This window comes from Hylobates moloch, unplaced genomic scaffold (assembly GCF_009828535.3).
Source record: "Hylobates moloch isolate HMO894 unplaced genomic scaffold, HMol_V3 SCAFFOLD_20, whole genome shotgun sequence".
Classification (NCBI taxonomy): Eukaryota; Metazoa; Chordata; class Mammalia; order Primates; family Hylobatidae; genus Hylobates; species Hylobates moloch.
The window spans coordinates 33,837,807-33,864,214 of NW_026652295.1; the positions used below are offsets into that span (position 1 = coordinate 33,837,807).

At 48.9% G+C, this 26,408-nt stretch overlaps 1 protein-coding gene across 2 annotated transcripts; it reads left to right on the top strand.

Annotated features, from left to right (window-relative positions):
- Nucleotides 1-1,461: 1,461 nt before the first annotated feature.
- DEF6 (DEF6 guanine nucleotide exchange factor) lies at nt 1,462-25,620 on the top strand. 2 transcript variants are annotated; one of them, XM_058432555.1, is made up of 12 exons: nt 1,564-1,600; nt 3,045-3,119; nt 13,252-13,392; nt 14,011-14,196; nt 15,852-16,088; nt 16,176-16,322; nt 21,767-21,875; nt 22,049-22,347; nt 23,383-23,549; nt 23,678-23,876; nt 24,742-24,832; nt 25,036-25,620. In XM_058432555.1, exons 3-12 carry the CDS (start codon nt 13,360-13,362, stop codon nt 25,257-25,259), a joined length of 1,692 nt encoding a protein of 563 aa, XP_058288538.1. In that variant the 5' UTR covers nt 1,564-1,600; nt 3,045-3,119; nt 13,252-13,359; the 3' UTR covers nt 25,260-25,620. The 2 variants fall into 2 exon arrangements, with proteins under 2 accessions (XP_031996299.1, XP_058288538.1); XM_032140408.1 differs by lacking the exon at nt 3,045-3,119 and having other exon boundaries at nt 1,462-1,600.
- Nucleotides 25,621-26,408: the final 788 nt, after the last annotated feature.

The following is a 26,408-nucleotide window of genomic DNA, read 5'->3' on the forward strand; positions in this document are numbered from 1 at the left end:
GTCAGCTTCTCCAAGAGGGCAAAGCCCAAGGTTAGAGTGAGGCTGGGGGGCACCTTTGCCAAGGTTACTGAGATTCAAGGAGCAGAGTCTGATGCCTCTGGAGCTGAAGTCTTGGCTCTATTACCCAGCTCTGGGGGTGCCCACCTAGGTATCTAGGACTGTGCTGTGGGATTTCAAAGCCACAATCAGACCCCACTGAAAAGTGAGTTGGTGAGATCAGATCAGCTGTGGCGGGAGGAAGGGATACAAGGGAAGGCACTTGATGGGAAGAAGCTCTGGGTTTGACTCTGCCTAGACAGGAACATTGCAGGGATTGGAGGTGCCTCTTTTCCTCTCTCTGCTGTGATGGATATGCCCCAACCCCTTCCTGCCTCCTAGGATTGGAATCCCCTCCTCTGATCCAGGCATCCTCTCCTAGGATGCCTGGGAAGCTCCCATTTACTCTTGCCACCAGCTCCTTGGGAAGAGAGGGGCAGGGGCATGCTGCCAGGCAGGAGGTATTCCCAACACCTTACTTGGAGGGATTTTTCTTTGGATTGGGGGGTAGGGGGAGGTGTCTCAGAATTGGCCTGAGCAGATGTCTTCAACATCTGTGACCACCATTCCTGGTGTGGGTGTGTCCCAGTCCTTTTGGACACTGGATCTGAAGAAATGGAAGCACTAATGTGGAGGGCCCTGAATCCCAAGCCTGCTGCTGCTGGGACCCTTAAGGTTGAGGTGCACCACAAGGCTCACCCGCATGTATTTCAGAAAGTTTCCAGTGTCTTCAGGGCCACTGGGGCTAGCGTAGGCAGTGCTCTCAGTACCGTTTAGAGCCAATGATGAGGGGATGGGGAGCCAGCAAGTCAGATGCCACATCCTGACCTGGAGAGGTGCCCTGGCCCATTTCCCTCTCCAGCTTTGTGATGTTGTCTTTGTTTCCCTCCACTTGGATGGAGTCCCACCACCATGGTAATGTTAAGTAGCACCAAAACCTCTACCCAGAGCCTGCTATATGCTTTACGTCCATTCTCAGACATTCTTACAACACGGAGGCATTTTTCCTGCTTTACCAACAAGGAAACTGCTCAAGGAGGTTAAGTAACTTACCCAAGGCCTCCTATGTGGAACTAGGACTGGACCTTTAATCTGTTTGACTCCAACATCAGGATGAGCTTGCTTTTTCCCTCAGCAAGCTGCCTCTGGGAGCCCCGGAAGGCTCCAGAAGGCTCCAGGGCTGAGGAGGCTTCTAAAAGGGCCTCACATGCCCTGGGAGCCACGTGGATACAGAACGAGGGTTCCCACTCTCAGAGAGTTGGTCCTCAGTTCCCACGCAGGGAGTGGAGCCTCTGAGCACTGCCAGAGCAACAGGCAGGGTTCTCGCCAGCACGAAGCCTCATGGAGTGCGCAGGCAGGTGGAGCTCTCGCTCCACCATGGCACCTCTGCGGTCTCTGCAGCCGTTTGCATTTCCTGAAACCGGATCTTGGTGTCAGAGCCGCCCCCAGCCGGGCGGGCGCCTCAGCCATGGCCCTGCGCAAGGAACTGCTCAAGTCCATCTGGTACGCCTTTACCGCACTGGACGTGGAGAAGAGCGGCAAAGTCTCCAAGTCCCAGCTCAAGGTGAGGGGCACCTGGGGCCCAGGGGAGGACGGCAGATGCACCACATCAGCCCCTGCCGCCTGGGAGCCAGGTGTGGACACTGCCACTCCAAGGGCACCCAGCGATCCAGCGTCCCGGGCCTGGGGTCGGGGGGCTGGTCCTGAGTAACTGGGCCAACATAGCCTGGTAGATGCCGCTGCCCACCCTCCAGAGACCTAGTGAAGTGTGTGCAAAAACCTTGCGCAGAACTGGGCCCCACAACTGGAGGCCAGGAGGTTCTGAGGGCCATTGTGGGGTTCTGAGGGCCAGGAGCCAGGCCACATCCCAGACTCCGTGTGATGAGCACACACATCTCCACAGAGTCATGCTTGGGCATGCAGTCTGCTCTTTCTTGCTGCTTCCTCCTTTCAAGAGAAACAGTTAGCCAGTACTTGGCAGTCATTTCCTCTGGAGCTGAGAGAGGCATAAAGGGGCCGCCCCCAGTCCCAAACCAGTCTGGCCTGCCTAACCCTGCCCCCCAGGTGGGACAGAGCTGTAGAGTGGGTGAGGACTGAGGACCCTATTATACTGCTACGCAGCTCACCCCACTATCCACCACACATATCAGGTTGGGAAACTTACCTTAGGCCTTGAGACCTCAGGTAGGGAAGGGGTGGAATCTAAGCCCAGGAAAATCCCAGTCAATGATTGTGCTGAAGTCAGTCATCTGGCCTAGACAATTTCTGGGAGGCCAAGAAGTTTTTCTCTCTCTTCCTCTAGTCCTCCATTAGTGCTGCCTTCCCTACCCTAGTTAGTGGGGAGGAGGCAAGGCCCTCAGCCACTAGAATCAGCCAATGCTGGGGGAAAGGAGCAAGGTAGGCCTCAGCTCTCTAGGACCTGCCATAGGGGTGCGTTCATTCACTCTGCAAGTACTTGAGTGCCCCTCGTGAGGCTCTGTGCCTGGCATGTAGCTAGGCACTGAACTCCTGGTGTCTCCCTGCCCCATCCTCCAAAGGAGACAGTGGTCTCAAGGAAACCTCCATTCTTAATGACTGAGGTAGAGGGTGCCTGGATACCTGAGAGATGAATGGGACAGAATAGTTACTGTGCCCCACGACCGTTCCAACCCCCCACTTTACTGAACTTGGACGCAAGGAACTTGAATATCCCAAACTGGTGCTATGTTACAACTCCTTACCTGGATTTGTGAGCATCTAATAGATGATTTCACTCCCCCAGGAAGGAGAGCCCACTACCATCTTTTGTCACCTGGGGAGAACCTCCTAACAGGCAGATTCTTCCTTACATCCTATTTAAATCTCTTATATTTCAGATCATGTCATTTGGTTGGGTCCTCAGCATAAATGGAAAAAAGTCGAACATCCAAAATCCATTTCTGCAAACTCTGTGTCCCACCCCTACCTCCCACCCTGTCCCTTTAATATCTTACCAGACAATACCAGCCCCCGTGGCTTTTTGCTTCCAGGGTAACATTTTCCACCTCTGTATTACCTGTGGCTCCTGAGACCTCTCCAGGCTCTCTCTGCTCTTCACATGGAAGGTACGCCTTTAAGTGGCTCCTCTTTTCCTGGTGCCATCAGCCAGTAAAGCCTCCTAGCTTGAGCCTCTGTGTTGCCCTCTAAAAGGGCCAATACCCACGCCCTCACCCCCACAGGTTGCATGTTTTTAGAGAAATACTCCATGGACAGCTTGCATGCTTGAACTGTCTACTGTCTGTACCTCATCACAGCTCGTATTGAACCTACTGCCAGCAACATCTCTGGTCACACAGGATCAGTGATAGAGTTCACTCCTACTTGACAGAAAACTTGTCCACTCTGGAAACCTGGGCTAACAGTGGGAGTCTCAGGGGCCAAATGGGGGTGGGGCAGAAATGGCAGGGCTCCTTTCAAGCCCATAATAGTGAATATTGGAAGGGGAGGAAGTAGTGATAGTGTCGGGGGGCGGGGATTCCAGCAAAGCAAAGGAGTAATAGAGAAGTGGTCAAAAGGCAAAGGAGGAAGCAGACAAGAGAGTTATACAAGCAGGGCCCACCTCTCCCCTGAAAAGACTTGGGGATGAGGGAAAAGACCATGGAGTCAATCTGGTTTTTTGTTGTTGTTTTAGAGATGAGATCTTGCTCTGTTACTCATGCTGGAGTGCAGTGGTGCAATCATAGCTCACTACAGCCTCAAACTCCTGGGTTCAAGCGATATTCCTACTTCAGCCTCTTGAGTAGCTGGGACTACAGGCACGTGCCACCACGCCTGGCTAATTTTTTTATTTTGTATTTCTTAGAGCCTGAGTCTCATTATGTTGCCCCGGCTGGTTTCAGACCTCTGGCCTCAAGTGATCCTCTGGCTTCTGCCTCCTGAGTAGCTGAAATTATAGTCTTGAGCCACCTCACTGGGCTGGTTACTAAAACCATCACTAGCCTTAGGGTCCTGGGTTGGGACCTGGCAGGAGACCTGCACCAGCCCAGGGCAAGATGTGTCGGTGCATGACATTTGCCACTTCTCCCCTAATATGTTGGTAGAGGGGCTCCCAGTGGCTGTCCTGGGCAAACCCATGATGAGGCCAGAGGATAGGAGGAAGAATAGCACGTCCTCTGAGAAAAGCCCAAGGAGTAGGGTTGTTTCTCCTGGAGAAGAGAAGGCTTGAGGGAAAAACCAGATATTTCTTCCTGTCTTTGAATTCTTGTAGAAAGTACAATACCTTCGTCCAGTTGGGTTGAGAACAGAGAAAGTAAACCAATAGGAACGGCACTCCTGCCCAGGATGGATTTAGGTTGAACACAAAACTTCCCAGGAGTTGAGGGCTGTGAGTTTTTGCAAGGTTCCCAGAACCACCTCTAAAAACCTTTAGAAGGTAGCCATCCTGACAGAGGGCTGTAGAGAGGGGAGCCACTGGGAATGATGTGTGTCCTACTGACCACACCCTCTTCCCCAGGGGAGCAGTTTTGATTTTAGGACTAGTGGAGGATCAGCTGATAATTTGGCCTCCTTCCCCCCTGACTATCAGGCAGTGGGGTGAAGGGGTATATAGATGGAGCAGTGTGTCTCTGGTTTGATGAGGATCTTTAGGAGGCACCAGGCCTACCACTTCCTCCTTGACTGGCAGGAGCTGGGGGAAGGGAGGGAGGGTAAATGGGGGCCTTCCAGTTTCCTGCACCTCCAGCTGACATTCAGGGCAGTCCTGGAGCCCAGAGTGAGATTCTTGCCCACTGATAATCAATGAGCTTCAGGTTTTGCCTCCTCTGGAGAGGGACAACCACCTTCTCCTTAGTGGAGGAAAAGTTAAGAACAGCTCCAGTCCAAAAACCTGCTGGCTAGGATCATCAGCTTTGTCCTGACTCCTGTGTGCTACTGGTCTCCCCAGGATAGGATTTGTGGGTAGGGAGGTGAGGATGATTTAATGATGTGCAGAGCACTTGACTCAGAACCACACAGGCTTGGATCTGTACTGCTCCCCATCTCGATGACTTTAAGCAAGTCACTGTCCATCTTCATTTTCTCATCTGTAAACCAGGGGGTTGATCACCAAGCCATCCAGCCAGCCTACAAAACTAAAGAATAAATTCTGTACCTCAAGTAGGTAAAATTGGTCTGTGATGCAGCCTCTCCTTTCCCTTAACTAGCCCTCTGTCTCCTTTGATGTCAACACCCAACCCCTACACCTGCTCTCAGCAGGTGACACAGTGAATCCAAATATTCCCACCTTTTAAAATTTCCAGTGTTCCTCCATGATAATAGTTATGCTTTTCTAGTAACCCACTAGAATACAACCTCCACCTCCCAGGTTCAATGATTCTCCTGCCTCAGCCTCCCAAGTAGCTGGAATCACAGGTGCCCACCACCACGCCCAGCTAATGTTTGTATTTTTAGTAGAGCCAGGGTTTCGCCATGTTGGCCAGGCTGGTCTTGAACTCCTGGCCTCAGGTGATCCGCCTGCCTTAGCCTCCCAAAGTGCTGGGATTACAGGTGTGAGTTACCGCACCTGGCTGGATCTGTGTCTTTTAAAAGGATCACTTGGAACCTAGATTCATTTAAAGACCTTGCTGGGCAAGGTTGGCTCACACCTGTAATCTCAGCACTTTGGGAGGCCATGGCAAAAGAATCAGTTGAGTCCAGGAGTTTGAGACCAGCCCTGGCAACATAGCAAGACCGCAACTCTACAAAAAATGAAAAAATTAGGCATGATGGTGCATGCCTATAGTCCCTGCTACTCTGGAGGCTGAGGTGGAAGGATCACTTGAGCCCGAGAGGTCAAGCTGCAGTGAGCCATGGTTATACCACCGCATTCCAGCCTGGGCAATAGAGTGAGATTCTTTCTTAAAAAAAAAAAAAATCAATTTAGGAGAGAATTCTTTCTGAAATCATTGCTGGGTGCTTTTATGGATTCCCAAACCCTGGGGATCCTGAAGGCTGGAAACTACAGAATCAGTTCTTGCTGACTGTTGCCAACATGGACCTGACACCCACACTTGAGTTTTTAGGATCCCCAATCCCCACACTTGAGTTTTAGAGGATCCTCCAAGTCCTGAGAGGAGAACTACTCCCCTACATGCCTCCAGAGGAAAGAGTGAATAGATGAAGCATCTCAAAGGTCAGTGACTGCCAACTCAGAGGCCAGGGGCTCCCTGGGTTTGTGGAGACTGTGGGAGTCCTCTCTGAGGAAACCCAAATGGCAGCTTGTGAAAAATACACCTGGACCCCACCCCTGGAAACTCTGAGTCAATAGGTCTGGGCTGGGCGGGCATGTTTCAGTTTCACCAGCTCCCTGGGTGATTGTGGTGCTCAGCCAGGGCCAGTGTACTGTAGAGATCAAGAGCAGGGCTTTGGAGTCAGACCTTGGGCAAGACGCTTCCTCTCTCTGAGCCTTGATTTCCTCATCTGTCAAATGAGGATAATGAGAGTGCCCTGATCCAGGGCTGAGGATTGATGGAGATCTGCAAGTGAGCTCCTGCTTACAACTCCTCCGTCACTGCCATTTCCTTCCCAGCATGACCCCTCCCCTAGTCACACCCTCTCTCCACCCCCAACCCCTACCGCACCCAGGAGCAGGAAGCTGACAGTCTGAGGTCGGCCCAGCTCTCTGGAGAGGGGCCCTGAGTGTCTAGGCATTTAATTCTTCCTTGTCCTAATATCCGACAGCTCGTGGGGGTCAGAGTCTCTGCCCTGGGTTCTTCAGAATCCAATGGCAAAAGTGCAGGTGAGGTGCAGGTCTTAGGGACAGTACAGGGTGACAGAACTAAGCTCAAATAACTGTGCTGTTATGTGGCAGGTTCTGTCCTGGGAGGGGGAGGGCATTCGTAGGTCCTCTCCTAGGACTCTCTTTTCAGAGAGATGAAAATTGAAGCCCAGTAAGGTTAATACGCTCAGTGGGATTTAGTCAATCTCTGTCTGGCTTTTGTATTTTGTCTGCTTCTTCCCATGAAGTGTTTAAGTTCATTCAAGAGATACTTATTGAGCATCCATTAGGTGCCAGGCCCCGTGATACCACAGTGAAAAAAACGCAAACGTTTCTACCCTCGTGGTGCTGACATTCTAGTCAGAGGAGGCAGATAATAAGCTAAATGAAATGTACAGTATGATGAAAGATGATACATGACATGGAAGAAAATAAAGCAGAAACGGGTGGGGATCATGGAGGTCAGGCAGGATTGGGTTACAGGTTTAAATAAGGTGATGATCAGGCCGGGCAGGATATCTCACACCTGTAATCTCAGCACTTTGGGAGGCTGAGGTGGGTGGATTGCTTCGGCCCAGGAATTCAAGACTAACCTGGGCAACATGGTGAAAGCCTGTCCCTACAAAAGATACAAAAATTAGGCCCAGCACGGTGGCTCTTGCCTGTAATCCCAGTACTTTGGGAGGCCGAGGCGAGTGGATCACCTGAGTCAGGAGTTTGAGACCAGCCTGGCCAACATGTTGAAACTCTGTCTCTACTAAAAATAAAAAAATTAGCTGGACGTTGGTGGGGGGCACCTGTAATCCCAGCTACTCAGGAGGCTGAGGCAGGAGAATCGCTTGAACCCGGGAGGCAGAGGTTGCAGTGAACTGAGATCACACCATTGCACTCCAGCCTGGGCACAAGAGCAAAACTCCATCGCAAAAAAAAGAAAACACACACACATACATACACACAAAAATCAGCTGGGTGTGATGGTGCACGCCTACAGTTCCAGCTACTCAGGAGGCTGAGGTGAGAAGATCACCTGAGCCCAGGGCAGTTGAGGCTGCAGTGAGCTGTGATTGTGCCACTACACTCCAGCCTGGGCAACAGAGCAAGACCTAGTCTCAAAAAATAAGGTGATCAGAGGATATTCCACCTGGTCAGGGAATATATATTCCCTAAGAAGGTGACATCTAAGTAAAAACAGGGAGGAGGAAAGGATTTGAGCCATGCGGTGACCTGGAGAGAAATATTCCAGGCTGCAGGAACAGTAAGTGCAAAGGCCCTTGGGCAAGAATATGCCTGACCTGCTGGAGGAACATTAAGGAGGCAGAGTGGCTGGAGGCAAGTAAACAAGAGGGATGAGGTCAGAGAAGGTGCAGCAGGCCAGGTCACATGGGGCCTGGAGGCCTATGGAAGGACTCAAACTTTTACTCTGAAAATTATGGGAAACCATTGGAGCATTTCAGTTAGACATTAGGAGTCAGTCAGAAACATTCAGTGAATGGGGGACATTATACTATCTTTGGAGTCAAGGTGAGATTAGAGTCATTGCTGCCCTCAAGGAATGTAGAATACCCAGAAATGCTCGCACAAACAGTGAACAGCAAAAGAATATTATTATAGAGCAACTTAATAGGGCAAATTAATAACTGTGGTTAATGGCACCCTTTTTCATCCCTATTGTTTTAAATTTTATCCTAAAGACAATATATGCTCCCGGTTTAAAAAAAGAACACACACAGAAGAATATAATGTTAAAGAAGAAATTCAGGGCTGGGCTGTGGTAGCTCATACCTGTAATCCCAACACTTTAGGAGGCTGAGGCAGGAGGATCGCTTGAGGATCCTGCCTCGGCCTCCTAAAGGAGGGCTTCTCCTGCCTCGGCCTCCTAAAGCGTTGGGATTACAGGTATGAGCCACCATGGCCTGAGCAATATAATGAGAACTCATCTCTATGAAAAAAAAGGTTTGGTTTTTTTTTTTCAGACAGGGTCTGGATCTGTCACTCAGGCTGGAGTGCAGTGGCACGATCTCAACTCACTGCAGCCTTGACTTCCTGGGCTCAAGCAATCCTCCCACCTCAGCCTCCTGAGTAGCTGGGACTACAGGAGTGTGCCACCACACCCGGTTAATTTTGGTATTACAAAAAAAATTTTTTAACTTAGTTGAGCATGGTGATGCACACCTGTAGTCCCAGTTAATCAATTAGGAGGTTGAAGTGGGAGGATGGCTTGAGCCTGGGAGGTGGAAGCTGCAGTGAGCAGAAATCGTGACACTGCACCCCAGCTTAGGCAACAGAGCGAGACCCCGTCTCTAAATAAATAAACAAAAATAAAAATAAATTTATTGTAAAATTAAAACACGTTAGTGGTAATTTTTTTTTGTGAGGGTGTGTGTGTGTATGTGTGTGTGACAGAGTCTCACTCTGCCACCCAGGCTGGAGTGCAGTGGCACTATCCTTCCTGGCTCACTGCAACCTCCACCTCCCAGGTTCAAGCAATTATTCTGCCTCAGCCTCCCTATAACTGGGATTACAGCCGCCTGCCATCACACCCGGCTAATTTTTGTATTTTTAGTAGAGATGAGGTTTCGCCTTGCTGGCCAGGCTGGTCTCGAACTCCTGACCTCAAGTGATCCCCCCCGCCTGGGCCTCCCAAAGTGCTGGGATTACAGGTGTGAGCCACCACTCCTGGCCAAATTTTTTTTTTTTTTTTTTTTTTGAGACGGAGTCTCGCTCTGTCGCCAAGGCTGGAGTGCAGTGGCGCAATCTCGGCTCACTGCAAGCTCCGCCTCCCGGGTTCATGCCATTCTCCTGCCTCAGCCTCTCTGAGTAGCTGGGCCTACAGGCGCCCGCCACCACGCCCGGCTAATTTTTTGTATTTTTAGTAGAGACGGGGTTTCACCGTGGTCTCAATCTCCTGACCTTGTGATCCGCCCGCCTCGGCCTCCCAAAGTGCTGGGATTACAAGCGTGAGCCACCGCGCCCGGCCAATTTTTTGTATTTTTAGTAGAGATGGGGTTTCAACATGTTGCCCAGATGGGTCTGGAACTCCTGACCTCAGGTGATCCACCTGCCTTGGCCTCCCAAAGTGCTGGGATTACAGGCATGAGCCACTGCACCCGGCCCAAAAAATTTTTGAAGTAAAGAAGAATATGTTGGCCGGGCACGGTGGCTCATGCCTGTAACCCCAGCACTTTGGGAGGCCGAGGCGGGCAGAACACCTGAGGTCAGGAGTTTGAGACCAGCCTGGTCAACATGGCAAAACCCCATCTCTACTAAAAGTACAAAAATTAGCCAGGCATGGTGGTGGGCGCCTGTAATCTCAGCTCCTCGGGAGGCTGAGGCTAGAGAATTGCCTGAACCCGAGAGGCGGAGGTTGCGGTGAGCTGAGATCGTGCCATTGCACTCCAGCCTGGGCAACAAGAGCGAAATTCCGTCTTAAAAAAAAAAAAGATAAAAGTTCACTCTGGAGGGGTGATCACTGTTAACAGCTTGCGAGTCTTCTAGATTCTTTCTGTATACAAATAAACAGGTTGAACTGTATGAAATTTCTGACACTTGATTGTTTTGACCTACTAAAATACTAGTTTCATATAATTCGACCTAATCTTTGCACGTGTATTTGACAAACATTTCATTCTGTAGCTTGCTTTTTTTACATGCCAGTGTAGTATGCGTATCTTTCGATGTCTGTTCATACAAACATAATAAAGATCACCCACAACTTTTATTAAGCAGTGCACTATGCACCAGGTAGTCTTCACTCAAAACAGCCTTTGGAGCAGACCCTATCATTATCCTCACAGAGGAGGAGACTAAGGTGTTGGAGAGTTAAACATTTGCCCACCAGCACACAAGTGGGATAAGTGAAATCTTTTCAACTACATACAGTGGTTCCTGACGTGGTATACCTGTTTCCTACTGGAGGAGCCTCAGTTTGCCTCCAGTATTTCATATTATAAACAATGCTTAATGAGCATTCTTGTAATGTGTCTCTCCCATGAGTGTCTGTAGGTTGGATGATTAGAAATGCTGGGGTGGCCGGGTGCAGTGGCTCACGCCTTGTAATCCCAGCACTTTGGGAGGCCGAGGCGGGCAGATCTCCTGAGGTCAGGAGTTTGAAACCAGCCTGGCCAACATAGTGAAATTCCGTCTCTACTAAAAATACAAAAATTAGCCGAGCATGGTGGCACACGTCCGTAATCCCAGCTACTCAGGAGGCTGAGGCAGGAGAATCACGTGAACCTGGGAGGCGGAGGTTGCAGTGAGCCAAGACTGTGCCACTGCACTCTAGCCTGGGCGGCAGATTGAGACTGCGTCTCAAAAAAAAAAAAAAGATAAGGACATGGGTAGTTTCAAAAGAGGCCAAGAGACAGCAGATGAGAATATATAAAACTTGAACATTTGTCACTTCAGAAGTGGTCAGTGGATGTTGGCATTATTCTCTTGAGGTGGTCACCCTGGGTTTTAAGTGCTAGGCATTGAGCCAGTGGCACCCCTTAGAGTGGAGATTGGTATCCTATGACCACAGATGTGTTAGGCAAGACTTTCCTGGAATTAGTGATAAAACCAAACTCAAATGGCTTAAGGGAGAGGGGATTTATTGGCTCACATAACCAAAAACTCCAGGGATAGCTGCCCAGAGGGAAATGAGGGAAAAAAAGGAAATACTCCCTTCCTGGGATCTCCCACTTCCCAGTTTGCCAAGGAAAACGGAGCCCCAGGAGAACACTGAGGCAAAGTCTCAATACTTTCTCCCCCTCCTCTCTGAAAAGAGAATAAAATGAAGGCTTGGCACACACACCATCTCCGAGACAGTGCCTGCTCCTGCCTCCGAGGAACTGATTCCAAGGTGAACTGCTAGTGGTGGAAGAAGCCCTTCAATATAGCATGTATTGATTGCACTTGATGTACAGAAGAGGACATAGATGCTGAGGGACATAAAGATGAACAGAGACCTTGTCTCCAGAGTTCACAATCCAACGGAGGAGGGAGGCTTGACATCAATATTCTAGTAGGAGGGCAACCTGTGAACCAGGCACATTTCGTTTCAAACTCAGCTCTGCCATTTACTCTTAAAATTTCCAAACCTCTGTGTCTTCACCTGAAAAACAGGCTTAATAATATTTGTGTATATAGGTGTTTGTGAAGACTAGAAATGGGGTATAAAAAGCGCTTTGATTGGGTGTAGTGGCTCATGCCTGAAATCCCAGCACTTTGGAAGGTCCAGGTGTGAGGATCACTTGAGGCCAGCAGTTCAAGGCCAGCCTGGGCAACATATCCAGACCTCTGTCTCTACCAAAAAAAAAAAAAGTTTTGGCTGGGCATGGTGCCTCAGACCTGTAATCCCAGCATTTTGGGAGGCTGAGGTGGGCGGATCGCCTGAGGTCAGGACTTCCAGGCCAGCCTGTCCAACATGGTGAAACCCTGTCTCTACTAAAAATACAAAAATTAGCTGAATGTGATGGTGGGTGCCTGTAATCCCAGCTACTTAGGATGCTGAGGCAGGGGAATCGCTTGAACCCAGGAGGTGGAGGTTGTAGTGAGTCGAGATCATGCCACTGTACTCCAGCCTGGGTGACAGAGTGAGACTCCGTCTCAAAAAATAATAATAAAATAAAAGTTTTAATTAACCACCTCCTACAGTGACCGGCATATGTTAAGTGTGCAATAGTAACTAGTGACTTTTTAATCATTCACACTGCTTGTGACAAATGCTACAATAGAATTACCCCAAGGCGATTTTATTTTCACCAGATTTCAGATTTCAACCCCTTTATTCTAATATCATGGATTTGTTCAACAAATCCACATTTCCCCTGCAACCATTATGACCACTATCCCTTCTAAGCCTTGCTCTCTCCATGTCACGGACCATTTTTCATGACCCTTCTTTGAGCCCTCTCCTCTCCCAGAGCAGACACGCTTAGGTGATAGGCACACTGCAGCCAGGACACTGAGTCTTTGATGGAAACCATGATAAATTGGCAGCTTCTGCCCTGGAGTGGCAGACTAAGTCCCTACAAACCCTGCAAACTGTCCAGCATTGTGGGAAGCACTTGGGCTTTGGAATCTGATGGAGATGGATTTGAACTCCAAGCTCTTGTTCAGTGTGGGTCTTTTGGCAAGTTACTGAATCCCTTGAGCCTCAGTCTCTCTGTCTGTAGAAAGAGGACACCAATACCTAATGAAGTGGCTAAGAGTATAACTGCATGAGTTTGAATTCCAGTTCTGCCAGCTGTGACCTTGGGTGAGAAATATCTCAGGACTGCAGGAGTTTTCATCTGTAAAATGGGGATATGAGTAGTTGTTATGGTGGTTAAGCAAATGATACGTAAAGTACTTTAGCTCAGTGCTTGGCACATAGTATATAAGTTTTAGTTATTACTGAACTGAACAGTGTGTGTAAACTCAGCCAGGATGGGGTGAGGACCAGCAGAGAGGTGGGGAGCAGCCCTCTGGCCCAGTTTTGGTTGGGGTGCAGAAAGACACACTGCCACTCTACTCTATCCCAGGTGCTGTCCCACAACCTGTACACGGTCCTGCACATCCCCCATGACCCCGTGGCCCTGGAGGAACACTTCCGAGATGATGATGACGGCCCTGTGTCCAGCCAGGGATACATGCCCTACCTCAACAAGTACATCCTGGACAAGGTGGGGCCCAGCTTGTAGGGAGCATCTGTAACCTCTCCCCACTTCTCCAGCCTGGCCAGCAGCCTAATAACCTTGCCACTCCAACTCTTCGTGCCTGCCATAAACTCCTACTTCTGCCTGCTCTGTCTGTGCCTGCTGTCCCATCACATCCCTCACATCCCAGCCACCTGTCCCCCTCAATTCACCTTCTAATGAGATGGGCCCCACCCTTCCCATAACCTTCCACCGAATCCCTGCCCGGCCCTCCTCCAGCTTCCAGGGAACCACCCTTCCCAGACTGCCCCCCTGAACTCCCCGCACTCCTCCAATCTGTCACTGTCTTTCCAGGTTCTTGGCTGTTAGCTTCCTGCTGGGTTTCTCCTCCTTTCTCCTCTGGGCTGAAAGACTAGAGTTACTCTATTGTTAGGGGGCCTGGGTGGGTGTGGGTATGTTGTCGGGGGTGGAGTGGTTGGAACCAGCTAGTTACCTGGTAATCAGCTCAGGGATCCCTTGAGTTATGGCCCTGGACTTGGCCAGGTAGGGAGCAGGGGCATAGATGAACCCAAGAAACCCAGCTGGAGCCTAGTGTTGTGGTAGAGCTGGGATATGCAGCCAGCTGATTTGCAGCCCTGGTGGCAGGTGGAGGAGGGGGCTTTTGTTAAAGAGCACTTTGATGAGCTGTGCTGGACTCTGACGGCCAAGAAGAACTATCGGGCAGATAGCAACGGGAACAGTATGCTCTCCAATCAGGATGCCTTCCGCCTCTGGTGCCTCTTCAACTTCCTGTCTGAGGACAAGTACCCTCTGATCATGGTTCCTGATGAGGTGAGGGTGATGGCAGCCCCAGGGACTGAATCACTTGGGACCAGACCCAAGCAAAACCATGAATGAGACCAAACCACCTTTGGTACCTTCCCATATCCCCTTTCTTTCTTCACTGTCTTCCCATGCTGGTATCTGTCCTCACCCAGCTGTCTCCAGATGCCTAGAACTGCCTGTGTCCGAGTAATTGTGCCTTCTTCCAGGAAAACTGAAATTACACTTCCATGAGGGTTCTGCTGGTCCTCACTGTAGGAAAATGATCTGCAAATTCTGTTTGCACAGAGGTCTAAATGCCAGATACATTACTGAGCATTACTGGCAATCTGGGAAGGGTGCTTTTTTTCCCTTTACCTTTTGCCACTTCTTCCAGGACCGGAAGGATGCTTTACAAGGCAAAGGGAGACCTTTCTGAGACAGGAGGTTAATCTGGTTCCAGATTTTCCCTTTCTGCCTTTCTTCTGGAAAGCCAGGACAGACTCAGCTAAGCCCAGGGATAGGGCATCCTGGGAGAAAAGGCCAGGAATCTGGTCCCTACCTCCTCACTCCTGGGTGAAGCCAGGGAAGGCATTTTCCCATTCACCTGTACCCTCCCTCTTATCCTCATTTCCCTCCCCTGCCCATTTGGCCTTGTGACCCTTTAGTCCTCTTGGTGGCTGTGGAGATGCCTGGGTGACTTTAGGTCTTTAGAGTGGGGTTTACAGGAGAGGGGGCCTCTGTACTTACAAGAAGCCCTAGCATGTCAAGCTCCACTCACATTTGTCCTGGCTTCTGTTTGTGGGAAGGGTGATGAAGGGAACCACCCGAGCCCTGAACCAGTGCCCTCTACTAAACGCCCAAACAAGACCCAGGAGTCCCCAGAAAGTCCTAAACAGAGTGTCCCAAAAAGCTGCTGGGGCAGGTGAGGGACATGTGTCCGTCTGCACGTACACTTGGCTGGCTGCCCTTGTTAGACCCCTGCCAGTCAGGGCAAGGTGGCCTCTTGGAGGCCAGGAGGTTGCTTGCTTCTGTGACCAACATACAGAGTTAACAACTGCAGCAGGATGTACCCCAGCCACCACTTCCGGTTCCTCTGTAACAGGTTTCCTGTCCCTGCCCAGCTTACCTCTACTCCCCACTCCCCAACGCCTACCCCTACCCCAGATCCCCTTCCCCTCCCACAAGGGAAGGATTCCCAGGGTTGGGGGTTGGGGCTTGGAATAAGGACCTGAGTGGGATTCAGGGGATCAGAATCAGGTTCTGGCTGCCCCCAGTTTGCTGTGTGACTTAGAGCCAGTCACTTCCCCCTTTGGGCTTTTTTTTGGTCATCTGCAAAATGAGTGAGTGGATGAGAGGGCCTTTGCACTCCCTTGACACTTTCTGTGATTTATTGCCTCTTCCTGGACCCCAGATCTCAGGTCCCCTTCACCTTGCCCTTAAGACAGGAAGGAGTGGGACTGGAGGTTGTGGAGGGGGAGAGAAAACCTAAGTTGGGGTTGGGGCTCCAGGATCCTCTCCCAGGTCTTTTCCCTGGTCTCCATAGCATTCGGTCCTCTGGCCCCCTCAACGCTCTGTCCCGTTTCCCTCTGCCCAGGCTCTGGGAGCCAGATAGAGCACTCCCTGGTGTTGGTGCTGGCAACACTGCCTGCTGCAGCTACCAGGCCTTCCTTCTCCTGCTCCAGGTGGAATACCTGCTGAAAAAGGTACTCAGCAGCATGAGCTTGGAGGTGAGCTTGGGTGAGCTGGAGGAACTTCTGGCCCAGGAGGCCCAGGTGGCCCAGACCACCGGGGGGCTCAGCGTCTGGCAGTTCCTGGAGCTCTTCAATTCGGGCCGCTGCCTGCGGGGTGTGGGCCGGGACACCCTCAGCATGGCCATCCATGAGGTCTACCAGGAGCTCATCCAAGATGTCCTGAAGCAGGTCAGCCAAGCTGGGAACTAGGGGAAGTGCACAAGGTGCAGGGCGAAGGGGGGCCTGGGAAGCCTCTGACATAACTCTGGCTGGCAGGGCTACCTGTGGAAGCGAGGGCACCTGAGAAGGAACTGGGCCGAACGCTGGTTCCAGCTGCAGCCCAGCTGCCTCTGCTACTTTGGGAGTGAAGAGTGCAAAGAGAAAAGGGGCATTATCCCGCTGGATGCACACTGCTGCGTGGAGGTGAGGGGCAGGATAGGGGTGGAAGACACCTCAGGGCCCAGAGTGTCCTCAGGGCATGAGAAGACAAGGGGGTCAGGAGAGGGGCAAATGGAGAAAAGCCACAGTGACACAAATTCCTGCTTAGATTAGTGTGACCCAAATATATCTGGATGCCTCAAGGCCATTCTCATCCATGTCAGCACTTAAAACTAAAACTGCAACTCAAACACCAAAGTAATTGGTGAATAACATGGAATTTGCTCAAGATTTCAGAGGAAGTGGCTTACATCTATACTACACAGCAAATCTTTCTAAAAATCCCTTTTAAAGGTTTTTCTTCTTCACCCATATTCCATTCCCTTTAGCAACTCTATACTTCCCTATTCTCCCTCCACACCCCTCTCCTCTGTCTTCTCCTTCTGTTTCCTCCCTTGTGTTCATTACTATTTTAGAGGCTTAAAACACAAGCGTCTTTACTATTTTAAATAATATGTATATATGTGTGTGTGACATGAAACTTGCCATTTTAACTATTTTAAGTGTACAGTTCAGTGGCATTAAATACATTCATGAAATTAAAAAATTCTTTTGATATATAACAGATGTACATATTTTCAGGGTACATGTGATAATTTAATACATTCATATATTTTATAAAAATCAAATCATGTCATTGGGTATCCTTTACCTTAAATATTTCTTTATGCTAGAAACATTCAAATTATTCTCTTCTATTTTGAAATATACAATAGATTATTGTAAACTGTAGCCACCCTACTGATCTATTGAATCCTAGGTCCTATTTTCCATATCAAACTGTGTGTTTATACCCATTCATCAACCTCTCTTTATCCTCCCCCCACACTCCTGGCCTCTGGTAACCACTAATATACTCTCTATCTCCATGTGATCCACTTTTTTAGCTCCCATATATACGTGAGAACATGCGATAGTTGTTTTTCTGTGCTTGGCTTATTCGCTTAACAAAATGACATATGGTGCCATCTATGTTGCTGCAAATGACAGGATTTCATTCTTTTTATGGCTGAATAATATTCCATTATATATGTCACATTTTCTTAATCTATTTATCCACTTCTGGGCACTTAGGTTGATTTCATATTTTGGCCATTATGAATAGCTCTGCAGTAAACATGGGAAGGCAGATATCTCTTCAATATATTGATTTACTTTCTTTTAGATATATACCCAGCAGTGGAACTTCTAGATCATATGCTAGTTCTATTTTTAGTTTTTGAGGAACCTTCATACAGTTTTCCATAGTGGCTGTACTAATTTACATTCCCACTAACAGTTTATCAGGGTTCCCCTTTCTCCACATCTTCTCCAGCATCTTTTTACAGAAAAGATATTCTTGGCCAGGCGCAGTGGCTCATGCCTATAATCCCAACACTTTGGGAGGCCGAGGCAGGTGGATTACCTGAGGTTGGGAGTTTGGGACCAGCCTGGCCAACATGGTGAAACCCCATCTCTACTAAAAATATAAAAATCAGCCGGGCGTGGTGGTGGGCGCCTGTAATCCCAGCTACTCGGGAGGCTGAGGCAGAAGAATCGCTTGAACCTGGAGATGGAGGTTGCAGTGAGTCAAGATTGCACCACTGCACTTCAGCCTGGGCGACAGGAGTGAAACTCTATCTCAAAAAAAAAAAAAAAAAAAAAAAAGATGTTCTCTATTTTTTTTTGTAAAAAGCCATTTTAACTGGGGTGAAATGATATCTCATTTAATTTTGATTTGCTTTTCTGTGATGATTAGTGACATTGAGCATTTTCTCATATCTCTGTTGGCCATTTGTATGTCTTCTTTTGAGAAATATCTATTGAGATCTTTTGCCCATTTTTAAACTGGGTTATTTGGTTTTTTGTTATAGAGTTGTTTGAGCTCCTTATATATTCTGGTTATTAATCCCTTGTCAGATTGATAGTTTGCAAATATTTTCTTCTATTCTGTGGGTTGTCTCTTCACTTTGTTGATTGTTTCCATGGCTGTCCTGGAGCTTTTTAGCTTGACATAATCCCATTTTTCTATTTTTGGTTTGGTTGCCTGTGCTTTTGAGATCTTCCACAAAAAATCTCTTTGCCCAGACCAATGTCCTGGAATATTTCTCCAATGTTTTCTTCTAGTAGTTTCATAGTTTCAGGTCTTACGTTTAAATATTTAATCCATCTTTGTTTGACTTTTTTATATGGTGAGAGATAGGGGTCTAGTTTCATTCATCTGCATATAGTTATTTAGTTTTCCCAGAACCATTTATTGAAAGTACTGTTCTTTCCCCATTGTGTGTTCTTGGCGCCTTTGTCAAAAGTGAGTTCTCTGTAAATGCATGGATTTTTATCTAGGTTATCTATTCTGTTCCATTGGTCTTTGTGTCTCTTTTTATGCCAGTACTATGCTGATTTGGTTACTATAGCTTTGTACTACATTTTGTTTTTTTGTTTTATTTTAGAGACAGGGTCTTTCTCTGGTGTCCAGGCTGGAGTGCAGTGGTATGATCATAGGTCACTGCAGCCTCAATCTCCTTGGGCTCATGGGATCCTCCTGCTTCAGCCTCCTGAATAGCTGGGGCTATAGGTGTGTACCACTGTGGCCAGTTTGTAGTGTATTTTGAAGTCAGGAAATGTGATGCCTCCAGCTTTGTTCTTTTTACTCAGGCTTACTTTGGCTATTTGAGGTCTTTTGTAGTTCCATATAAATTTTAGGATTTTTTTTCTATATCTATGAAGAATACCTTTGCTATTTTGATAGAGATTGCACCAAATCTATAAATTGCTTTGGGTAATATTGTTATTTTAACAATATTAATTCTTCCAATACATGAGCATGGGATATCTTTCCATTTTTTTGCATCCTCTTCAATTTATTTCATCAGTTTTATAGTTTTTCTTGTATAGATCTTTCACTTTGGTTACATTGATTCTTAGGTATTTTACATTCTTTGTAGCTATTGGAAATGGGATTGCGCTTGACTTCTTTTTCAGATTGTTTGCTGTTAGCGTATACAAATGCTACTGGGTTTTGTATGTTGAATTATCCTGCAACTTTACTGAATTCATTCATCATCTCTAACGGTTTTTTGTTGGAGTCCCTTTTTGTTTTTTGTTTTTTTTTTAGGAGGAGGAGTCTTGCTTTTATTACCCAGGCTGGAGTGCAATGGCACGATCTCAGCTTACTGCAACCTCCGCCTCCTGGGTTCAAGTGATTCTCCTGCCTCAACCTCCCGAGTTAGCTGGGATTACAGGCACCTGCCACCACACCCGGCTAATTTTTTTTTTTTTTTTTTTGTATTTTTAGTAGAGACAGCATTTCACCATGTTGGCCAGGCTGGTCTCAAACTCCTGACCTCAGATGATCCACCCACCTCGGCCTCCCAAAGTGCTGGGATGACAGGTATAAGCCACTGCGCCCGGCCTTTTTTTTTTTTTTTTTTTTTTTTAAGAGAGAGACAGGATCTCACTGTATTGCCCAGGCTGGTGTCGAACTCCTGGCCTCAAGTAATCCAACCACCTCAGCTTCCCAAAGTGTTAGGATTACAAGTGTAAGCCACCACGCCCCATGGAGTCTTTAGATTTTTCTAAGTATAAGACCATGCCATCTGCAAACAAGGCTAATTTGACTTCTTCATTTCCAGTTTGGATGCCCTTCATTTCCTTCTCTTGCCTAATTGCTCTGGCCAGAACTCCCAATATTACATTGAATAAAAGTGGTAAAAGTGGGCATCCTTGTCTTGTTCCAGATCTTAGAGGAAAGGCTTTCAATTTTTCTCCATTTATTACAATGTTAGCTGTGAGTTTGTCATAGATAGCTTTTATTATTTTAAGGTATGTTCCTTCTATACCCAATTTTTTAAGGGCTTTTATCATAACTCGATGTTGAATTTTTTTAGAAAGCTTTTTCAGGGTCTGTTGCAATGATCATATGATTTTTGCTCTTGGTTCTGTTACTATGATGTGTCATGCATATTGATTTGTGCATGTTGAACCATCCTTACATCCCTGGGATGAATCCCATCTGATCATGGTGAAGGATCTATACTCACAATATTGTACAACCACCACCACTATCTATTTCCAACACTTTTTCATCACACCAAACAGAAACTTTGTACCCACCAAGAAATAACTCCTCATACTCCCTGACCCCAGCTCCTAGTATCCTCTATTCTGCTTTCTGTCTCCATGAATTTGCCTTTTCTAGGTATCTTACATAAATAGAATCATACAATATTTGTCCCTTTGTGTCTGGTTTCTTTCACTTAGAAATGTTTTCAGGCGCCGGGCGCGGTGGCTCACGCCTGTAATCCCAGCACTTTGGGAGGCCGAGGCGGGCGGATCACGAGGTCAGGAGATCGAGACCATGGTGAAACCCCGTCTCTACTAAAAATACAAAAAATTAGCCGGGCGCGGTGGCGGGCGCCTGTAGTCCCAGCTACTCCGGAGGCTGAGGCAGGAGAATGGCGTGAACCCGGGAGGCGGAGCTTGCAGTGAGCAGAGATCGCGCCACTGCACTCCAGCCTGGGCGACAGAGCGAGACTCCATCTCAAAAAAAAAAAAAAAAAAAAGAAATGTTTTCAGGCTTCATCTATGTTGTCAAATATATCAGATTTTCATTCCTTTTTAAGGCTGGATAATATCCCTAACAGTGTGTGAGGATCCCAATTTCTCCATTTCCTTACCAACAGTTGTTGTTTTTCCTTTTAAAAAATTATCATAGCCATCCTAGGATCTGTCTAATTTTGTCACATAAAGTGTTACTGTGGAAAGGAGCACGGATCTACGCAGAAGTCCAAGCCTCATCACTAACAGACTAACAGTGTGAGGTGAACAATCCTGGAGCTCTTAGTGCCTCAGTTTCTTTCTCTGTAAAGTGGAGCTAATAATGCCTGCCTGGCAAAGCTGTATAGGTGGAGTGAAGATAATGATGCATATAAAACACTAGTATAGACTCTAGAATGTGGTAGCTATTATTTTCCACAGAATGTAAACTTAATGGAGGCAGAGATTTGGTCTGTTAGGCACACCTTAGTATCCCAACTCCAGGAGCAGTGTGTGGTGCTCAGTAGGCACTCCAAAAATATCTGCGGAACGAATGAATGAACTCTTAACAAGCAGGGCTATGTGGAAGTGAGTTGTCATGGATAGTGAGGACCCTGTTACTGGCAGTGTTCAAGCATGATCTGCATAAACACTGAGTGGCGATTATGTACTGGACCCCGTGGAATAATAAGATGGAAACACACCCACCTAGCCTTCAAAGAGCAAAGGCTACAGAGTTGTGGGGACATAAGTCCCCCATAACTTATGATACAAACCATGCAGGCTCCTGGCAGAGTGAGGTCCCCAGGGAAGATGGCCATGAGGGCTAGGGGCTTGAGCTGGAGCACCCTTGGGGCAGGTGTGGCCCTGACCCAGTGAGGCCAGCCTGGCTGCGGCCACCTACCGTGTCCCAGGTGCTGCCAGATCGCGACGGAAAGCGCTGCATGTTCTGTGTGAAGACAGCCACCCGCACGTATGAGATGAGCGCCTCAGACACGCGCCAGCGCCAGGAGTGGACAGCTGGTGAGTGCTCGCTAGGTGGCTTGGGTCTGGCTGGTCCTTAGGCGCCTCATCTGTGAAAAGGGGGTGATAATACTTTGTCCAGCGGGAGGTTGGAGAGTGGACTCGGGAAACTCCTAAGGCCCCTTTCGGGCTGTGTGCGAGGATCCGACCGACCTGCTCCCGCTCTTTGGCAGCCATCCAGATGGCGATCCGGCTGCAGGCCGAGGGGAAGACGTCCCTGCACAAGGACCTGAAGCAGAAACGGCGGGAGCAGCGGGAGCAGCGGGAGCGGCGCCGGGCGGCCAAAGAGGAGGAGCTGCTGCGGCTGCAGCAGCTGCAGGAGGAGAAGGAGCGGAAGCTGCAGGAGCTGGAGCTGCTGCAGGAGGCGCAGCGGCAGGCTGAGCGGCTGCTGCAGGAGGAGGAGGAACGGCGCCGCAGCCAGCACCGGGAGCTGCAGCAGGCGCTCGAGGGCCAACTGCGCGAGGCGGAGCAGGTGGGGTTAGCTCCCGGCGCCGGGGACGGGACCGGTGGGGTGGGAGGCTGGCCAGGGGCGGAGCGCCGGGGGCGGGGCCTGGGCAGAGGGCGGAGCTCCTGGGTTGAGGGGCGCGCACTAGGGTGGAGCTTGGAATGAAGGATTGTTGGGACAGAGTCCGCAGGTTTGAAAGAGAGATTTGGGATGGGGCTTCCGCCAGGGGCAGAACCTGGGGCTAAGAAAGCGGTGTGGGGCGAGATCCGAGCCCGTGGATGGATGGGGCCTGGTTCGGAGACCTTGGCTGTGGGTTGAGGCTTGGGCAGAAGGAGCCGTTGAAGACCGTGTGATTGGGGATTAGATTGGACCAAGTTTGGACTAGACTTGAACTGAGTTTACAGTGAAACCAGTTTGAGAGGCAAGCGGGACGCGTATGGAGGCGGACTAGGCGTGCAGAGGCAATTAGATTTAGGATTTAAGAAACCTGGATCTGGAGTCAGAAACACGTAGATTCAATCCTAGCTCTGCTTCTTACGAGCCCCGTGATCCCAGGCAAGCTCATTTTACTGAGCCTTATCAGTAAAATACTAATACTAATAGAACTTTGCTCACAGAGGTACGGTGAGGGTTAAATGAGGAAACACTTGTAGTGTCCAGTAACTTTTTGTTGTAATAATTGTAGTTATCGTCACCTCCTTCCTAGCATCAGCCATGATTATAACATATAATAATTATTAAGTTAGTGCTAGGAAGGAGATGAGCATATTTTTATATCTTATTTAATTATATAATGTTGTTTAATTACATGTTATATAATTATGATTAAGGTTGGTACTAGGAAGGGAATAACTTGAGCCCGTTTCCCCGACGTGGCATCTGTTCACCGACCATTATCTGTTCCAGTCAGGCTCTCAGGGGTCAGATCAGGAAACCCCAACATGAAGGAGTTCCCCAGACCCTCACCCCTAGGGAGCTTAGCAACATGCCCACCCCCTCCTCCTCCGCCCCCACGTGCCCCTTTTGACCTGGCTCTTGGTCCACCACCTCCCCCCTCCACAGGCCCGGGCCTCCATGCAGGCTGAGATGGAGCTGAAGGAGGAGGAGGCTGCCCGGCAGCGGCAGCGCATCAAGGAGCTGGAGGAGATGCAGCAGCGGTTGCAGGAGGCCCTGCAACTAGAGGTGAAAGCTCGGCGAGATGAGGAATCTGTGCGACTCGCTCAGACCAGGTAGGCCTGAGGAACCTCTTCTGGTTCTCTCACCACCCCTCCTGGAACCCACCCCAGTTTTCCTGCTTGCTGCGCACCTGCAAGGTGCCTTGGCACTAGAGACTACACAGTACACACTCACCCGGCAGACTGCTGGAAGAGGAAGAAGAGAAGCTGAAGCAGTTGATGCAGCTGAAGGAGGAGCAGGAGCGCTACATTGAACGGGCGCAGCAGGAGAAGGAAGAGCTGCAGCAGGAGATGGCACAGCAGAGCCGCTCCCTGCAGCAGGCCCAGCAGCAGCTGGAGGAGGTGCGGCAGAACCGGCAGAGGGCTGACGAGGATGTGGAGGTGAGGCCTAGGGTGGGATGGGGTGGAGGCTGGCAGGGTAAGCTCATTAGGACACAGGCTCTGGAGCCAGGCTGCCTTCCCTCAAACCCTGGCCCTAGCAGCTGCTGGCTGTGTGACTTTGGACAAATTCCCAAACTTCTTGGAGTTAGTCTCTCACCTGGGAAAGGAAACTGGTTATAGCGTTGTTATGAAGATTAAATGAGATGATACATGATATTTAGTACGTAGTAAGTGCTGAAGAAATATTTGCTGCTATCTTTGTTCACATTATCATCAACCTGGGCAAAAATTTTTCCTTCTACCCTTCCAAGCCCCTGTCTTGCTATCCTTGTACTTTGGCTCTACTCCTTGGAGCCTGAATCTCCATAAATTCAAACACAGAAATATGTAACATAGAAAGGTAAAGTTCCTCCATGATCCCCCCCACCTCACAACCACTGCTAATGGCTCTGTGAAATGTTGAACAGAGGTTCTTGGATTAGGTCCTGGAAAGGTGGTGTAGTGCAGTGGCTTAGAGCTCAAGTGTATCCCTGGGAAGTCACTTAACCTCTTTTGAACTTTTTTGTTGTTAACTTCTGCTCTGGAAGTTAAATAAGATAATAAATATGCTTAGCACATCTTAGCTGCTCAATAAACGGAAACTATTATGGTTACATTTTACCTTTTGGAAGTCCATGAGTCCCATGAAATTGGAGGCAAACTCTGTTCATGTATATATTAATAACTATGAGCATACATGGTTTTTCTCTGGGGAGATGATCAGTAGTCTTGGTCAGATTTTAAGCAGGCTGCGAACCTGAAAAGATCAAGACTCCATGCCATGCATGATGGTTCTGATCACTCCCCACTGGCCCTGCCCCCACAGGCTGCCCAGAGAAAACTGCGCCAGGCCAGCACCAACGTGAAACACTGGAATGTCCAGATGAACCGGCTCATGCATCCAATTGAGCCTGGAGGTGAGAAGGAATAGACTCTGGAGCTTTCCCTGGAGCTGGGAGGGAGAAAGGAGGGAGAAAGGGATACCTCCAGATCCCCCAGGGCCAGCAAAGGCAGGACTGGCAGTCAGGAGGCTCCCCTCTCCTCTGAGAGCTGAGGCAAGGCCCCTCGCCTCTCACCTTTGCATGCCTTTCTCCTTACTTGCCTGCCTTCTCTCTGCCAGATAAGCGTCCGGTCACCAGCAGCTCCTTCACAGGCTTCCAGCCCCCTCTGCTTGCCCGCCGTGACTCCTCCCTAAAGCGCCTGACCCGCTGGGGATCCCAGGGCAACAGGACCCCCTCACCCAACAGCAATGAGCAGCAGAAGTCCCTCAATGGTGGGGATGAGGCTTCTGCCCCGGCTTCCACCCCTCAGGAAGATAAACTGGATCCAGCACCAGAAAATTAGCCTCTCCTAGCCACTTGTTCTTCCCAATGTCATATCCACCAGGACCTGGCCACAGCTGGCCTGTGGGTGATCCCAGCTCTTACTAGGAGAGGGAGCTGAGGTCCTGGTGCCAGGGGCCCAGGCCCTTCAACCATAAACAGTCCAGTATGGAAACTGGTTCACCCTTCATACCAGCTCCAAGCCCCAGACCATGGGGGCTGTCTGGGATGTTGATCCTTGAGAACTTGGCCCTGTGCTTTAGACCCAAGGACCCAATCCCTGGGCTGGGAAAGAGTGAACAAGCAAGCCGGGGCTACCTGCCCCCAGGTGGCCACCAAGTTGTGGAAGTACATTTCTAAATAAAAACTGCTCTTAGAATGAATTATTGGCTCAGGTCTGTCCATCTCTCCTGCCATTTCCTCCCTTCCTCCCTCAAGCCCAGTTATAGGTTCCAAAGAGCAGTAAAAGTATAATAAAGTGGTTAAGAAAGACCCTGCAGCTAGACTGCCTGGGTTCTGAACCTGGCTTTGCTATTTACTAACTGATTGACTTTGGTCAATTTTCTTTATATCTCTGCGTTTCAGTTCCCAGGTTGGTAAAATAAAGATAATGACTGTACTTACCATATAGGGTTATATGAGGATTAAGTGTTTGGCACATGAGCGAGCACCATTATTAGTATCAGCCAAAAGTGTTTATTGAGTGTCTACTGCAGTTTTCCAGGTTATTTAATTCTCATGACAACTCTTAGAGCTGGAAATCACCATTGGCATTTTACAAATGGATGAATTGAGGTTCAGGGAGATTTGGTAACTTTCCCAAAGGCTTTCAGATTTGTTTCTCTTCCCATCATCTCTGACTCGCTGACCTTGTTAACCAAGACAGAGATCTGGGTATTTAGGAAGATTCATGTCCTCTCTCTCAGCCCCCTCATCCAAACCCCATCATCAAATCCAATAGACACTCTCCTTCCTACTCTCCTATCTGTCCCTCCTTTTCCATCCCCATGGCTACTGCCATGGCTGAGGCCTTTGTGCTTTCTACCTGGTTGTTAACCTTTAACTCCTCCTCCCTCTTGCCCATCTCACCAAGTCCAACTGATTGGACTTCCTTGGTTACTCTCAGATCCACACTTTTGAGGCCATGTCTGTCATGGCTATTGCCTTATTC

Coding starts and splice junctions, on each gene's coding strand:
- DEF6 (XM_032140408.1), top strand. CDS start 1,505: ATGGCCCTGCGCAAGGAACTGCTCAAGTCCATCTGGTACGCCTTTACC. Junction 16,323..21,766: donor ATGCACACTGCTGCGTGGAG/GTGAGGGGCAGG, acceptor ACCGTGTCCCAG/GTGCTGCCAGATCGCGACGG. Junction 23,877..24,741: donor GGGCTGACGAGGATGTGGAG/GTGAGGCCTAGG, acceptor CTGCCCCCACAG/GCTGCCCAGAGAAAACTGCG.